Source organism: Nerophis lumbriciformis, linkage group LG10 (genome assembly GCF_033978685.3).
Source record: "Nerophis lumbriciformis linkage group LG10, RoL_Nlum_v2.1, whole genome shotgun sequence".
In the NCBI taxonomy this organism is placed as follows: domain Eukaryota; kingdom Metazoa; phylum Chordata; class Actinopteri; order Syngnathiformes; family Syngnathidae; genus Nerophis; species Nerophis lumbriciformis.
Window position 1 is genome coordinate 45,246,865 of NC_084557.2, and position 15,170 is coordinate 45,262,034.

At 40.3% G+C, this 15,170-nt stretch overlaps 1 protein-coding gene across 6 annotated transcripts in view; it reads right to left on the reverse strand.

The window, feature by feature from the left end:
* Positions 1–232: 232 nt before the first annotated feature.
* The window catches only part of pclob (piccolo presynaptic cytomatrix protein b), a 197,398-nt gene continuing 182,460 nt past the window's right edge, over positions 233–15,170 (reverse strand). For all 6 annotated transcript variants that reach the window (XM_061969547.1, XM_061969548.1, XM_061969546.1 and 3 more), the window contains 3 exons: positions 5,555–5,689; positions 5,272–5,417; positions 233–449 (listed from right to left, as the gene is read on the reverse strand). In XM_061969547.1, the coding sequence (XP_061825531.1) occupies positions 306–449; positions 5,272–5,417; positions 5,555–5,689 (425 nt within the window). In that variant the 3' untranslated portion in view covers positions 233–305. The remainder of the gene's footprint in view (positions 450–5,271; positions 5,418–5,554; positions 5,690–15,170) is intronic.

Consider the following 15,170-nt stretch of genomic DNA (forward strand, 5'->3'; position numbering starts at 1 on the left):
TGTGACGTTTATCTCTCCTGCCTTGTTGTGTTGGAAGCGATTGCTGCTATCGTTGCGTATTTGAACGCATCACGGCTGTATTCAGTGTGTAGAAATGCCCGATCTTTCGTCACGGCCGTTTCTCACCGTCCCCGCGTGAAAGTGGCAAGTTGTGGCGTCCACCAGCAGGGGGCAGGGCGCCTTCTCCTCATGTAGTTCCTTCACATGAGAATGTGAAAGGTGGATAGATGGCTGTGAATTAAAATAATAGTCCTATTTTTTTTTTTTTTTTTTTTTTTGGACATCTGCTAGCAGCAGAAGTCATTTCAGAGGTTGGTGGGCGTGGAGCTGACGAGCAGCTTGTGCCAGCTCACCACCCGCTTCCTCATGTCCACCTTGTCCAGCCAGATGTAGGCTTCCCCGATGAGGGTCTTCTTCACAAATTTCCCTCCGTTGGACACCAGGAAAAGCTGCAGGAAAAGAGAAGCTGGATTTAATTGCCTCTATGGCTATTTTGTTGTCGGCTCATTTTTTTTTTGTTTTCATTTATTTATTTATTTCAGGCAATGACATAAAAAAGTACAAAGTTGACAACACAATAATATAAATTAATATAGTGCAAAAGGTAATGTATAGTATGTAATGCATGATTGTCCAGTTTTGCCTTATTTAATCCCACCCCCAGTTCTCCATTCAGTAATTATTCACATGAGTTTCACTCTTATTTTGTTCAAGGATTATAATACAGATGTTGTATCATAGTGGCATTACCACAGGTAACAATAATTATTACACTGTAACAATAATGTGTATCAACAATGTAGGAATAATGAATACGCCTATAATGGTAATAGACAACATAGCAATAATGGTAAGGAAACATTGCGCATATGTTAAAGGGGAACATTATCACAATTTCAGAAGGGTTAAAACCATTAAAAATCAGTTCCCAGTGGCTTAATCACCAAAATGATTCCCGGGCGCGGCCACCGCAGCTGCCCACTGCTCCCCTCACCTCCCAGGGGGTGATCAAGGGTGATGGGTCAAATGCAGAGAATAATCTCGCCACACCTAGTGTGTGTGTGACAATCATTGGTACTTTAACTTTAACTTTAACTTATTATATTTTTTGAATTTTTTTTAAAAATTTTACCCATCACGCAATATCCCTAAAAAAAGCTTCAAAGTGCCTGATTTTAACCATCGTTATATACACCCGTCCATTTTCCTGTGACGTCACATAGTGATGCCAACACAAACAAACATGGCGGAAAGAACAGCAAGCTATAGCGACATTAGCTCGGATTCAGACTCGGATTTCAGCGGCTTAAGCGAATGTATTGAAACGGATGGTTGTAGTGTGGAGGCAGGTAGCGAAACAAAAATTGAAGAAGATACTGAAGCTATTGAGCCATATCGGTTTGAACCGTATGCAAGCGAAACCGACGAAAACGACACGACAGGAGAAAGCGAGGATGAATTCGGCGATCGCCTTCTAACCAACGATTGGTATGTGTTTGTTTGGCATTAAAGGAAACTAACAACTATGAACTAGGTTTACAGCATATGAAATACATTTGGCAACAACATGCACTTTGAGAGTGCAGACAGCCCAATTTTCATCAATTAATATATTCTGTAGACATACCCTCATCCGCTCTCTTTTCCTGAAAGCTGATCTGTCCAGTTTTGGAGTTGATGTCAGCAGGCCAGGGAAGCTAGGGTCGATATTCTTCTCTTGATCATCTTCGGTGGCATAAGGGACGGTGTGAGCCAAGACATCCAGGGGATTTAGCTCGCTCGTCTGCGGGAACAAACTGCCGCCATTGCTTGCCGTGCTACCGAGGTCCTTTGTCCCTGAATTGCTCACACATTCCGGCAGATTCAATGGGGGTCTGGCGGCAGATTTCTTTGACTTTATCGTTGGAAATGCATCTGCTTTGAGTGTCGCAGGATATCCACACATTCTTGCCATCTCTGTCGTAGCATAGCTTTCGTCGGTAAAGTGTGCGGAACAAACGTCCAATTTCTAGCCACTTTCGCATCTTTGGGCCACTTGTGCAACTTGAATCCGTCCCTGTTCGTGTTGTTACACCCTCCGACAACACACCGACGAGGCATGATGTCTCCAAGGTACGGAAAACAGTCGAAAAAACGGAAAATAACAGAGCTGATTTGACTCGGTGTTTGAGAAAATGGCGGATTGCTTCCCGATGTGACGCCACGTTGTGACGTCATCGCTCCGAGAGCGAATATTAGAAAGGCGTTTAATTCGCCAAAATTCACCCATTTAGAGTTCCGGAAATCGGTTAAAAAAATATATGGTCTTTTTTCTGCAACATCAAGGTATATATTGACGCTTACATAGGTCTGCTGATAATGTTCCCCTTTAACACTTTGAGACAGAGTACAGCAGCAGGTCAATTTAAAGACCATCCATCCATCCATCCATCTTCTTCCGCTTATCCGAGGTCGGGTCGCGGGGGCAGCAGCCTAAGCAGGGAAGCCCAGACTTCCCTCTCCCCAGCCACTTCGTCCAGCTCTTCCTGTGGGACCCCGAGGCGTTCCCAGGCCAGCCGGGAGACATAGTCTTCGCAACGTGTCCTGGGTCTTCCCCGCGGCCTCCCACCGGTCGGACGTGCCCTAAACACCTCCCTAGGGAGGCGTTCGGGTGGCACCCTGACCAGATGCCCGAACCACCTCATCTGGCTCCTCTCGATGTGGAGGAGCAGCGGCTTTACTTTGAGCTGGCAGAGCTTCTCACCCTATCTCTAAGGGAGAGCCCCGCCACCCGGCGGAGGAAACTCATTTGGGCCGCTTGTACCCGTGATCTTGTCCTTTCGGTCATAACCCAAAGCTCATGACCATAGGTGAGGATGGGAACGTAGATCGACCGGTAAATTGAGAGCTTTGCCTTCCGGCTCAGCTCCTTCTTCACCACAACGGATCGATACAGCGTCCGCATTACTGAAGACGCCGCACCGATCCGCCTGTCGATCTCATGATCCACTCTTCCCTCACTCGTGAACAAGACTCCGAGGTACTTGAACTCCTCCACTTGGGGCAAGATCTCCTCCCCAACCCGGAGATGGCACTCCACCCTTTTCCGGGCGAGAACCATGTATTCGGACTTGGAGGTGCTGATTCTCATCCCAGTCGCTTCACACTCAGCTGCGAACCGATCCAGTGAGAGCTGAAGATCCTGGCCAGATGAAGCCATCAGGACCACATCATCTGCAAAAAGCAGAGACCTAATCCTGCAGCCACCAAACCAGATCCCCTCAACGCCTTGACTGCGCCTAGAAATTCTGTCCATAAAAGTTATGAACAGAATCGGTGACAAAGGGCAGCCTTGGCGGAGTCCAACCCTCACTGGAAACGTGTCCGACTTACTACCGGCAATGCGGACCAAGCTCTGGCACTGATCATACAGGGAGCGGACTGCCACAATCAGACAGTCCGATACCCCATACTCTCTGAGCACTCCCCACAGGACTTCCCGAGGGACACGGTCGAATGCCTTCTCCAAGTCCACAAAACACATGTAGACTGGTTGGGCAAACTCCCATGCACCTTCAAGGACCCTGCCGAGAGTATAGAGCTGGTCCACAGTTCCACGACCAGGACGAAAACCACACTGTTCCTCCTGAATCCGAGGTTCGACTATCCGGCGTAGCCTCCTCTCCAGTACACCTGAATAGACCTTACCGGGAAGGCTGAGGAGTGTGATCCCACGATAGTTAGAACACACCCTCCGGTTCCCCTTCTTAAAGAGAGGAACCACCACCCCGGTCTGCCAATCCAGTGGTACCGCCCCCGATCTCTACGCGATGCTGCAGAGTCTTGTCAACCAAGACAGCCCCACAGCATCCAGAGCCTTAAGGAACTCCGGGCGGATCTCATCTACCCCCGGGGCCTTGCCACCGAGCAGCTTTTTAACTACCTCAGCAACCTCAGCCCCAGAAATAGGAGAGCCCACCACAGACTCCCCAGGCACTGCTTCCTAGCAGTGCCAGAATTTAAAGACTCTCATCTCTATATTTGAACCAGACCCCATGTTTGTATAATAGTTTAAATCCAATAATAGTTTGGCATTGCTTGTGTTGTAAGTCCAGTTTGTTCTATAGTTTTACTCCTTATACAGACACACAGAAACGTTTACGAGTGGTTTGAGCTCTCGGCAATGAGAAGTATCCAAAGCCTCTCAAGTTATGAGCCTGCACTCGTCTTATAAAAAAAACGTCGTAGATTAGGCGGCAATAATTTGTTATATAAGATTATTAATGTATTGTCATCAAATTCGAGCAACTTTGATTGCATAAACGGATTATGAGTATGTTCTAAATAACCAACGTTGTGAATAATCCGCACTGCTCTTTTCTGTAATATGATCAGAGGATGAATTGTGTTGTGGTAAGTATTCCCCCATACTTCAACACAGTATGTAAGGTATGGCAGTATAGAGTACGGAGTGCATTTTCTTTGAGGTATAGTTTTGCTTTGTTTATAATTGAGAGGCTTTTGGAGATTTTTGTTTGAATGTGTCTGACATGAGGTTTCCATGATAGTTTACTATCAATTATTACTCCCAAAAATGTATTCTCATTTACGATTTCCATTTGGGTACCATAAACACTTATTTTCTGTTCAGACGTTATGTTGCGATTTCCAAACATCACTATCTTAGTTTTATTTATACAAACCCCGTTTCCATATGAGTTGGGAAATTGTGTTAGATGTAAATATAAACGGAATACAATGATTTGCAAATCCTTTTTTGCAAATAATAATTAACTTATAATTTCATGGCTGCAACACGTGCCAAAGTAGTTGGGAAAGGGCATGTTCACCACTGTGTTACATGGCCTTTCCTTTTAACAACACTCAGTAAACGTTTGGGAACTGAGGAGACACATTTTTGAAGCTTCTCAGGTGGAATTCTTTCCCATTCTTGCTTGATGTACAGCTTAAGTTGTTCAAAAATATTTGTCCCCCATCTTTTTCAATCCTTTTTTAAAAATGCTCTAGGGAGCCACTAGGGCGGCACTAAAAAGCTGCAGGTTGCTGACCAAATGTGTCAAAATATTAAGAGGTTGCAGTACTGGTAATTACAATAGGTTTAATTTCAGGGCCTCAAAACATGAAACAGTTTATCACCCAAAATAGGTCTTAAAAATAAGTTGTTGTTTTTGTTTTTTTTTAGTTATTGATGCTGGTGGTCAGAGGTCATTCGCTGGGGGAAAAAAATATTATCCAATATAAACCATAACTATGTGATTCGTGGCTGCATACCTGTAGGGAGTGTCCCGTGGGGTTGAGGGGGAATCGGAAGGTCTCGTTGAAAGAAGGCTCCCTGTCATGACGACACACTCTGGTTTTCTTCTTGATGATCCTCTTCTGAGTGGCCACGTTCACTACGTACAACTTCACGTACAGGTCTGGAGGGAAGGCATCAAAGTGGACGTCATGGGTGACCGAGAGTGCAGCCCGTAAAGAGCAGTTCACCCGCGTCCAGGCGCTCATGCGTGCACAAACACTCACATATCCACACACAAAAGCTGTGTCTGTTTCGCACCTGGAAGGTGGTCCGGGCTTTTGAACTTGTAGGTAATGTTTCGGCACTGCAGGATCTCCAGGACCAACTGGTCACCGTCCGTCTTCACCTCCTTCTTGAGGGCCACTTTGATCTCTCCCATCACTTGGGTTTTACCTGCAAGGACGACAAGACACTGTGTATATTGATATTGTAACTAAATGAGGCAATTCCTGGAGGAATTGTGTGTGAACGCTCCAATGCTGAAGTTGAACTGAAATCCTGGAATTTTTTGGTGGAATTGTTGAAGTAGACAGGCTGAATATTTTTAAGTTGGAACAGTTCGAATCAGATGAAAAATGTGGGATTTTTGGAACTTTGAAGAATGTCCCATTGAGTTCAATGGGAATTTCCCTCAAAATTAGGAATTTCGGGAAAAGCGGGAACTTTTGAAAATGGTAAAAAACTTCAATGTTCTGAATTAGTTGGAGTTGGTGTTGGAATTTTTTTAATCAGTCAAGAAATGTTCAAGTAGTAACATGTTGAATTGAGGAATGGCATTACGGAATTCCTGGAATTTCGGGAAAACCGGGAATTTAAATGTGTGATTTGCGGAAATTTGAAGAATGTCCCATTGATTTCGATGGGGATTTCCCCCAAAATTAGGAATTTCGGGAAAAGCGGGAACTTTTGAAAATGGTAAAAAACTTCAATGTTCTGAATGAGTTGGGGTTGGTGTTGGAATTGTTAAAATCAGTCAAGAAATGTTAAAGTAGTAACATGTTGAATTGAGAAATGGCATTACGGAATTTCGGGAAAACCGGGAATTTTTCCAGTTCACTTTTTGTCCTAATGTTTTGACGGTAGAACTGTTGATATGCGTTGAAAAACGTGGAAGGAATAGTCCCCAGAAAAAAAGATGGAAATAGGGCTTTGGAAAACCAGGAATTCTGGAAATTCCTGAAAAATTTTTTAACTTGAAAAGAGAATAGTTTGAATATCCAGGATGGTGAAATGTGTTGAACGTGGAATGGTTTGAATCGGTTGAAAAATGTGTAAATGGTGGAAGTTTGAAAAATTACAAATTCATTTGGAATGGGAAAAATGTCCCGGAAAACCTGGACTTCTGGGAAGTCGGGAAATTTTTGGAAATTGTCAAGGGAAAGCCTACAATTCCCAAACAGGCTGAATATGTTTAAGTTGGAACAGTTCGAATCAGATTAAAAATGTGGGATTTGTGGAACTTTGAAGAATGTCCCATTGATTTCAATGGGAATTTCCCCCAAAATTGGGAATTTCGAGAAAAGCGGGAACTTCTGAAAATGGTAAAAACTTCAATGTTCTAAATGAGTTGGGGTTGGTGTTGGAATTTTTAAAATCAGTCAAGAAATGTTAAAGTAGTAACATGTTGAATTGAGAAATGGCATTACGGAATTCCTGGAATTTCAGGAAAACCGGGAATTTTTCCAGTTCACTTTTTGTCCTAATTAAGAGGAATGTTTTGACGGTGGAACGGTTGAAATGCGTTGAAAAACGTGGAAGGAGTAGTCGCCAGAAAAAAGGGTAGAAATAGGGCTTTGGAAAACCAGGAATTCTGTAAAATCCTGGAATTTTTTTGAACTTGGAAAGAGAACAGTTTGAATTTCCAGGATGGTGAAATGTGTTGAATCGGTTGAAAAATGTGGAAATGGTGGAAGTTTGAAAAATGACAAATTCATTTGGAATGGGAAAAATGTCCCGTAAAACCTGGACTTCTGGGAAATCACGAAATTTTTGGAATTTGTCAAGGGAAAGCCCAAAATTCCCAAACAGGCTGAATATGTTTAAGTTGGAACAGTTCGAATCAGATTAAAAATGTGGGATTTGTGGAACTTTGAAGAATGTCCCATTGAGTTCAATGGGAATTTCCCCCAAATTTAGGAATTTCGGGAAAAGCGGGAACTTTTGAAAATGGTAAAAAACTTTAAAGATCTGAATGAGTTGGGGTTGGTGTTGGAATTTTAAAAATCAGTCAAGAAATGTTAAAGTAGTAATATGTTGAATTGAGGAATGGCATTACGGAATTCCTGGAATTTCAGGAAAACCGGGAATGTTTCCACTTTATTTTTGTCCTAATTAAGAGAAATGTTTTGATGGTGGAACGGTTGAAATGCGTTGAAAAACGTGGAAGGAGTAGTCGCCTGAAAAAAGGGTGGAAATAGGGCTTTGGAAAACCAGGAATTCTGGAAAATCATGGAATTTTTTTGAACTTGGAAAGATAGTAGTTTGAATTTCCAAGATGGTGAAATGTGTTGAACGTTGAATGGTTTGAATCGGTTGAAAAATGTGGAAATAGTGGAAGTTTGAAAAATGACAAATTCACTCGGAATGGGAAAAATGTCCCGGAAAACCTGGACTTTTGGGAAATCTGGAAATTTTTGGAATTTTTCAAGGGAAAGCCCGCATTTCCTAAACAAGCTGAATATTTTTAAGTTGGAACAGTTCGAATCAGATGAAAAATGTGGGATTTGTGAAACTTTGAAGAATGTCCTATTGATTTCAATGGGAATTTCCCCCAAAATTGGGAATTTCGAGAAAAGCGGGAACTTTTGAAAATGGTAAAACAACTTGAATGTTCTGAATGAGTTGGGGTTGGTGTTGGAATTTTTAAAATTAGTCAAAAAATGTTAAAGTAGTAACATGTTGAATTGAGAAATGGTATTACGGAATTCCTGGAATTTCAGGAAAACTGGGAATTTTTCCAGTTCACTTTTTGTCCTAATTAAGAGGAATGTTTTGACGGTAGAACAGTTGAAATGCGTTGAAAAACGTGGAAGGAGTAGTTGTCAGAAAAAAGGGTGGAAATAGGGCTTTGGAAAACCAGGAATTCTGGAAAATCCTGGAATTTTTTTGAACTTGGAAAAAGAATAGTTTGAATTTCCAGGATGGTGAAATGTGTTGAATCGGTTGAAAAATGTGGAAATGGTGGAAGTTTGAAAAATGACAAATTCATTTGGAATGGGAAAAATGTCCCGGAAAACCTGGACTTCTGCGAAATTTTTGGAATTTGTCAAGGGAAAGCCCACAATTCCCAAACAGGCTGAATATTTTTAAGTTGGAACAGTTCGAATCAGATGAAAAATATGGGATTTGTGGAACTTTGAAGAATGTCCCATTGAGTTCAATGGGAATTTCCCACAAAATTAGGAATTTCAGGAAAAGCAGGAACTTTTGAAAATGGTAAAAAACTTGAAAGTTCTGAATGAGTTGGAGTTGGTGTTGGAATTTTTAAAATCAGTCAAGAAATGTTAAAGTAGTAACATGTTGAATTGAGTAATGGCATTACAGAATTCCTGGAATTTCAGAAAAACCGGGAATTTTTCCAGTTCACTTTTTGTCCTAATTAAGAGGAATGTTTGGACGGTGGAACGGTTGAAATGCGTTAAAAAACGTGGAACGAGTAGTCGCCAGAAAAAAGGGTGTAAATAGGGCTTTGGAAAACCAGGAATTCTGGAAAATCCTGGAATTTTTTGGAACTTAAAAAGAGAAAAGTTTGAATGTCCAGGATGGTGAAATGTGTTGAACGTGGAATGGTTTAAATCGGTCGAAATGGTGGAAGTTTGAAAAATGACAAATTCATTTGGAATGGGAAAAATGACCCGGAAAACCTGGACTTCTGGTAAATCACAAAATTTTGGGAATTTGTCAAGGGAAAGCCCAAAATTCCCAAATAGGCTGAATATGTTTAAGTTGGAACAGTTCGAATCAGATTAAAAATGTGGGATTTGTGGAACTTTGAAGAATGTCCCATTGATTTCAATGGGAATTTCCCCCAAAATTGGGAATTTCGAGAAAAGCGGGAACTTTTGAAAATGGTAAAACAACTTGAATGTTCTGAATGAGTTGGGGTTGGTGTTAGAATTTAAAAAATCAGTCAAGAAATGTTAAAGTAGTAACATGTTGAATTGAGAAATGGCATTACGGAATTCCTGGAATTTCAGGAAAACCGGGAATTTTTCCAGTTCACTTTTTGTCCTAATTAAGAGGAATGTTTTGACGGTGGAACAGTTGAAATGCGTTGAAAAACGTGGAAGGAGTAGTCGCCAGAAAAAAAGGTGGAATTAGGGCTTTGGAAAACCAGGAATTGTGGAAAATCCTGGAATTTTTTTGAACTTGGAATGAGAATAGTTTGAATTTCCAGGATGGTGAAATGTGTTGAGCGTGGAATGGTTTGAATCGGTTGAAAAATGTGGAAATGGTGGAAGTTTGAAAAATGACAAATTCATTTTGAATGGGAAAAATGTTCCAGAAAACCTGGACTTTTGGGTAATCTGGAAATTTTTGGAATTTTTCAAGGGAAATCCCACATTTCCAAAACAGGCTGAATATTTTTAAGTTGGAACAGTTCAAATCAGATGAAAAATGTGGGATTTGTGGAACTTTGAAGAATGTCCCATTGAATTTCCCACAAAATTAGGAATTTCGGGAAAAGCGGGAACTTTTGAAAATGGTAAAAAACTTGAAAGTTCTGAATGAGTTGGGGTTGGTCTTGGAATTTTTAAAATCAGTCAAGAAATGTTAAAGTAGTAACATGTTGAATTGAGAAATGGCATTACGGAATTCCTGGAATTTCGGAAAAACTGGGAATTTTTCCAGTTCACTTTTTGTCCTAATTAAGAGGAATGTTTTGATGGTAGAACAGTTTAAATGCGTTGAAAAACGTGGAAGGAGTAGTCGCCAGAAAAAAAGGTGGAAATAGGGCTTTGAAAAAACGGGAATTCTGGAAAATCCTGAAATTTTTTTGAATTTGGAAAAAGAGTAGTTTGAATATCCAGAATGGGGAAATGTGTTGAACATAGAATGGTTTGAATCGGTTGAAAAATGTGGAAATGGTGGAAATTTGAAAAATGGCAAATCAATTTTGAATGGGAAAAATGTCCCTGAAAACCTGGACTTCTGGAAAATCTGGAAATCTTTGTAATTTGTCAAGGGAAAAACCACGATTCCCGAACAGGCTGAACAGTTTAAAATTGGAATGGTTTGAATCGGGTGAAAAATCTGGAGAAAAAGAAGTTGAATAATAAATAGATTAGTGTGAATGCTCGCCGCAAATGTTTTCTTTGTTTTTGCCCGCTATCAGCCAAGGACTTCAATTACCTCAACGAAGATAAGAAGACAGCACGCAGACGAAGCAGAGACAAGGTCCCCAGCACATTCCGTCACGTATTGTGCATACTGGAGCTGCTTTGCATGATATGTGTGACCACTCCCTTTAGAAGCAGCCTCAGTGATGTTAACTAGAGAACTTCTGAATAATTAGAGGAGCGCGTGGGGCTGTACCTTAGAGCGTGGTGGGAGACTGTATTTGAGTGTGCAGCCCCAAATGTTTCTCCATATGAGCTAAATTGAACTCTGTCCCTGCCTGATTTCTTTCTTCTTGTCTTGTGTAATAGATAGTTTGGTGTTTGAAACTGACACTTTAATGGTATCCAGAGGTAAAATAGTTGTGCAGACATTTGTAATTCAGCGTCAAGACAGAATGAAGCAAGCAAACAGAAATCATATACAACAGGGGTGCTCATTACGTCGATCGCGAGCTACCGGTCGATCGTGGAGGGTGTGTCAGTCGATCACCAGCCAGGCATTAAAAAAATAGTCCTAAAATGAGCGATCTTAAATCTTCACTATGACATCACTTTCGTCACTTGATTGACATTCACGGCACCCGAGGGTCTTCTGAGATGACGCTGGCTGCTGCCAGCTCATTAAAATTACCGACTGGAAGGCGAGAAACACTTTATTTCAACAGACTCTGGCGCCGTACCTGTCGTCAAAACTCCAAAGACCGACTGCACAGTTGCACAATAAAAGTGCTGCTTCATCCTGCCTGCCTTACAAAATAAGAGTCTCAGAAAGCTGGCGTGCACAAGCTAGCAAGCTATGGAGTTTGCCGCCAATGTATTTCTTGTAAAGTGTATACAAAGGAGTACCGAAGCTGGACAAATAAGATGGCAAAAACCAACCACTTTCATGTGGTATTGGACAGAAAGGAGGACTTTTTTTCTCCTCATTATCGGCACCACTGTCTGATTCCAATCAATGCAAGTCATCAGAATCAGGTAATACACCAACTTATATTCTTGTCTTCATGAAAGAAAGGAATCTATATGTGTTAAACATGCTTGTATTATCTTTAAACACCTTTAACTTGTTAACAATATTAACTATATGTGTTAAACATGCTTGTATTATCTTTAACCACCTTTAAGTTGTTAACAATATTAACTATATGTGTTAAACATGCTTGTATTATCTTTAAACACCTTTAACTTATTACCAATATTAACTATAAGTGTTAAACATGCTTGTATTATCATTAAACACCTTTAACTTGTTAACAATATTAACTATGTGTTAAACATGCTTGTATTATCTTTAAACACATTTAATTTATTAACAATATTAACTATATGTGTTAAACATGCTTGCATTATCATTAAACATCTTTAACTTGTTAACAATAGTAACTATATGTGTTAAACATGCTTGCATTATCTTTAAACACCTTTATCTTATTAACAATATTAACTATATGTATTAAACATGTTTGTATTATCATTAAACACCTTTAACTTGTTAACAATATTAACTATATGTATTAAACATGCTTGTATTATCATTAAACACCTTTAATTTATTAACAATATTAACTATATGTGTTAAACATGCGTGTTTTATCATTAAACACCTTTAACTTGTTAACAAAAACATATATTTCATAAATAAGTAAATATAAATTAAATATATGAATGAGGTAGATCCCCACGACTTGATCAATTGAAAAGTAGCTCGCCTGCAGAAAAAGTGTGAGCACCCCTGATATACAACATAAAAACATTTTAAAAAATCCACAAACGATCACCAGTATACAGGCACACAGTAGAACAATAAAATACAATACCTAATTAAAGCTGCAAGCAGCGATGGACAGGACCGACTTTGAGGGCTCATAAAATCCAAACCGGAGCAGTAATTAAAACTCTTTCATTAACTTTTAATCAAAAGGGTTCAATCTCTCTCCTGTGCTAATTTGAAGCCTGCACGACAAACGCGCTCAGAGGAGATAATATTTGAATCAAGGTGACTGTTTTTACACAACTTTTGTTTTGAAGGGGGAATTGCAAACCTCCTGTTGATTTTTTGCTGGGGGTTGTCAGTGTGTGAAATACAAGTCTAAGTGAGACCAACATAGAGGTTTTTGTTTCATTCCTACTGGGAGTTACAGGCAGTTGTGTCTGTGTTTTCTTCCTAGGGGGCGCTAGAGCACAATTTTGAGTTTTGGGGTTTGGTTTTTTTGATTAGATCGCAATCCTCGCCAGTCCTGATGTGTGTCCAATTTGGTGAGTTTTGAAGCATGTTAAGGGGGTCAAATTACAGCTCAAAGAGGCGGCGGTATAATAATAAAACGCTAGAAATACAATAGGGTCCTCTGTCCCAAAGGGACTCGGTCCCTAATAAACCGATAAAATCATTGTGATTAAAGTGTTATGGCATAATAAATACATAAAAAAAACACCATGTGATAGCCTTATTAGGGCCCGCATGGCCCATTGTATAAGGACTCCCAAAGGGAGTCCTTATGCAATGGGACATAAGGAGCTATTGAATTTGTAAGGTTTTATTCTTTATTATTCCGCCGCCTCTTTGAGCACTAATTTGACCCACTTAACATGCTTCAAAACTCACCATATTTGACCCTCCCATCAGGACCTGCGAAAATTGTCTTTTAATAAAAAAACCGAAACACAAAACTCAAAATTGCGCTCTAGCGCCCCCTAGGGGGAAAAAAAACTAGACTGCCTATATCTCCCACTAGGAAGATCGGAGAGACATGAAACAAAAACCTCTATGTAGGTCTGACTTAGACCTAGTTTTCATAATTGTATATCATCGGGCAGAAATCAACAGGAAGTTGGCAATTCCCCCTTCAAGACAAAAAAGTACTAAAAACAGTTACTTTTGCCTCTTTGAGCTGTAATTTGACCCCCTTAACACGCTTCAAAACTCACCAAACTGAACACACACATCAGGACTGGCAAAAATTGCGATCTAATAAAAAAACCTAACCCCAAATCTCACAATTGCGCTCTAGAGCAATTTTTGAATAAAACAGAGAAAAAAACTGCTCCTCGGAAGAAAAAAAATGACAAAACTGCCTGTAACTCCCACTGGGAAGGTCGGAGAGACATGAAAGAAAAACCTCTCCGTAGGTCTCATTTAGACCTACATTTCATAAATTGACAACCCCCAGCAAAAATCTACAGGAAGTTTGCTATTCCCCCTTCAACTCAACATTTTTGTAAAAACCGGCCACCTTTTTTCAAACATTATCTCCTCTGAGCGCGTTTGTTGTTTCGGCTTCAAACTAACACAGGAGAGAGATTGAACCCTTCTAATTGAAAGTTAGCGATAGAGTTTTGATACCGGCTCCGGTTTTGATTTTATGACCCTTCAAAGAGCCGCTGCGCTGATGCTGCTGTTTTTTCAAGAAGGCTGCTTAAAAGCAGGAAGCACCAGCGTGCCCACACAATGCAGACAAGGTAGGTACACTAAACAAAAGTATTGGGACAATTTGGACTAAAAGTAGACAAAAGTATTGGGACACTTATGACGAACACTGAACAAAAGTATTGGGACACTTAGGACTACCACTGGACACACGTATTGGGACACCTACACTGGACAAAAGTATTAGGACACTTAGGACTACAACTTGCCAAAAGTATTGGGACACTTAGGACTAAAACTGGACAAAAGTATTGGGACACTTAGGACTAGCACCTGCCAAATACGTGGACCCGACCAACGCTGCTTGCAGCTTTAATTTAAGCTTGTGATGGCAGCAGGTACAAAAGTATTCTTATATCGTTCAGTCCTATAAAGAGGAACAATGAACTGCCGACCAGAGCGAAGGAGCTGGAATAATAAAGCTGGCCTTGCGAAAAGTAGGAGCTTCATTGCTCCGGATGTGCATTACAATAACTAAAATCATTTTTCACTTAAGATCTAAAGAAATCAGGCATAAAAATTAAGATTCACTCAAACAAACACAGCAAGACGTCGAAAAACACACCTTTTTGTTGTCATAAGTTGTCCTGATGGCATTACAGGCTGTCCCAAAATTGGTATCGGGTCACCTAATGTCAGAGTGAAATACTGTAATCTATTTTATTGATCGTCACGCAGGCACAGAGTTTCAACAAGTTCAAAAAGTTCGGAAAACCCTGCAACTTTTGATTTATCAACCGAGATTTGTTTTATGTGTTGGTCGTCATCCAAGAATATATCCATTACTTTTTGGTGAGGAGCCACACATTGACTTTTTAAAATGAACACTTTCAGCTGTCAGTTCCTAAGACTTGTGTACCGACCGAATGTATTTGTTGGCTTTTACTAAAGCATAAAGTGCTACAATCCAAGTATTAACAATGCTACGGAATTAAAGTTCAAACAATGTCCTCAAAAATAAATCGATTTAATGTTTTACATACAGTCGCGGTCAAAAGTTGTAAAGAACATCATGTCATGGCTGTCTTGAGTTTCCGATCATTTCTACAACTCTTATTTTTTTGTGATAGAGTGATTGGAGCACATACTTGTTGGTCACAAAAAACATTCA